This window comes from Pteropus alecto, unplaced genomic scaffold, assembly GCF_000325575.1.
Source record: "Pteropus alecto unplaced genomic scaffold, ASM32557v1 scaffold113, whole genome shotgun sequence".
NCBI classification, from domain to species: domain Eukaryota; kingdom Metazoa; phylum Chordata; class Mammalia; order Chiroptera; family Pteropodidae; genus Pteropus; species Pteropus alecto.
The window spans coordinates 6,091,116-6,092,876 of record NW_006433949.1 but is presented as its reverse complement, the minus strand read 5'-3'; the positions used below and the strand labels follow the sequence as shown (position 1 = coordinate 6,092,876).

The 1,761-nt window shown below is 51.2% G+C and overlaps 1 protein-coding gene across 2 annotated transcripts in view; it reads right to left on the bottom strand.

Annotated features, from left to right (window-relative positions):
* Positions 1-1,007: 1,007 nt before the first annotated feature.
* The window catches only part of CABP1 (calcium binding protein 1), a 13,207-nt gene continuing 12,453 nt past the window's right edge, over positions 1,008-1,761 (bottom strand). For both annotated transcript variants that reach the window (XM_006908619.1, XM_006908620.1), the window contains one exon: positions 1,008-1,461. In XM_006908619.1, the coding sequence (XP_006908681.1) occupies positions 1,436-1,461 (26 nt within the window). In that variant the 3' untranslated portion in view covers positions 1,008-1,435. The remainder of the gene's footprint in view (positions 1,462-1,761) is intronic.

Here is a 1,761-nt window from a genome sequence, read left to right as displayed (position 1 = left end):
GACAACGTTCACCCGCAGACTTCTCCTTTAGATTCCTTTAACTCTTCACTTATCAAAATCAATTATAATGATTATGATGGATTATTTAATATTGGCACATGGCACAATTCCACTGCAGTTATGTGAATAGTAGATCCTGAAGGTGTGCAATGCAATGCCCTCGGAACACTTACTGTGGACTTTATCATCCTTTATTGTCCCTATATTACACTGAGGAAACTGATGTTCACCCAAAGTCACACACCAGATAGACCCAGGTCTAACTACTCAGCTATCCTGCTTCCCTGCTTTCCGCTTGCTGGGGACGATGGCAGCTGTTTCTACATCTGTCTCTTCATACAGACTGGGATTTCCTCCAGGGCAAAAACCTTGTCATCACTTCCTCGGGAAAGCCTCCCTGATCTCCTCAGAGGAGGGCAGGCCTCCTTATCATACCCTACCTGAAAGTCCCTGCATTTTCCCCTAATAGCAGTTATCACAATTGTAACCATATAATGATGTGATTATTTCATGTCTGTTTCCCTGACCACTATGAGAGCTCCAGAAGACAGGAAGTGGGGCAGACCCTGCTGGATGCTTACCCAATATCCATTCTCCTTTTCTTCTACAGCAGATCCTGGAATAACGTCGTTTTGTTCCACAAGATGCTGTAGGAATCTAACTCCCGTTTATGTCAATTACCCTATGGTAAAATTGATTTCGTTACACGTCGTTTTGCTTAAAGTTTCAGACCTATCAACGATATTAAGTGAGGAGCTTACTGGAGAACTTGACTTTGTGGCAGCCGCGTACCCAGCTAAAACACTGTATTCCCCAGTCTCCCTTTCAGTTAGAGGCACCGGGTTCTGGCTTCTGAGATGAGTGAGGAAATAGCTGGATATCTAAAAGATTCTCAATAAATGAATGTTCAATGCCGGAATGTCCAGACAGTTCTGGGCGTGCAGTTGGTACTCAGGAAACGTGTCATCTAACCAGCGCAAGAAGGAAAGGCCCCCACGACTGCCTCTCTCTTGGAAATATTTTTATTGGTTCTGAGATAACAGGGCTGAGGCGAGCTGGGACGGGCACAGAGCTAAGGAGGGCAGCAAGAGGCTTTGCCCCAGGGCAGACATGCTGTGTGGGATCTGCTGGCCGGCTCCCTGGCCCGCCCAGCCAGCAGTGGCTGGGCACATGGCACTTGGCGCCTTGCATGACCTCTGTGGGCTTGGCACTGTGGCCTCCTTGTCGGCGGGCACCCCCTTTTCCAGTTGCAGGAGTTGTGAGTCTTTCACAGTGCAGGGGTGGGGGTCCGGGGTGGGCACCTCCCCGGGTGCAGGCAGGCCCCTTCCACCAGTACATCCTGGGCTCTCGGCGGCTACGGCGGGGTGAGGCCAGCTCTGGCTTCTCTTCTCCCCGCCTGTGGGAGCTTGGCAGTCCTGGAGGGGCCCTCACGGCCTCAGCGGGACATCATCCGGACAAACTCTGGGAGGGTACAGGAGAGGATAGGGAGAAAGCAGCAGTCAGGGCCCCCGCTCAGGGTGCTGCTTTCAAATCTCCCTCAGATCCGTGTCCCCTCTCCACTGACACTACTCCTGACTTTGTGCTGATCCCCCACATCCATTCTGCCTCTTCCAATTCATCTGCATAGCAGTTAGCTGAGCTTTCTAATCTGCATATCTGAGCCCCTTCTTAAACCTCTGGATAATGTCCCATATCCTGACATGACCTCAAGGCCCACCCCTGCTCTGACCCCAGCTGACATCTCCAGCCTCATCTCTCACC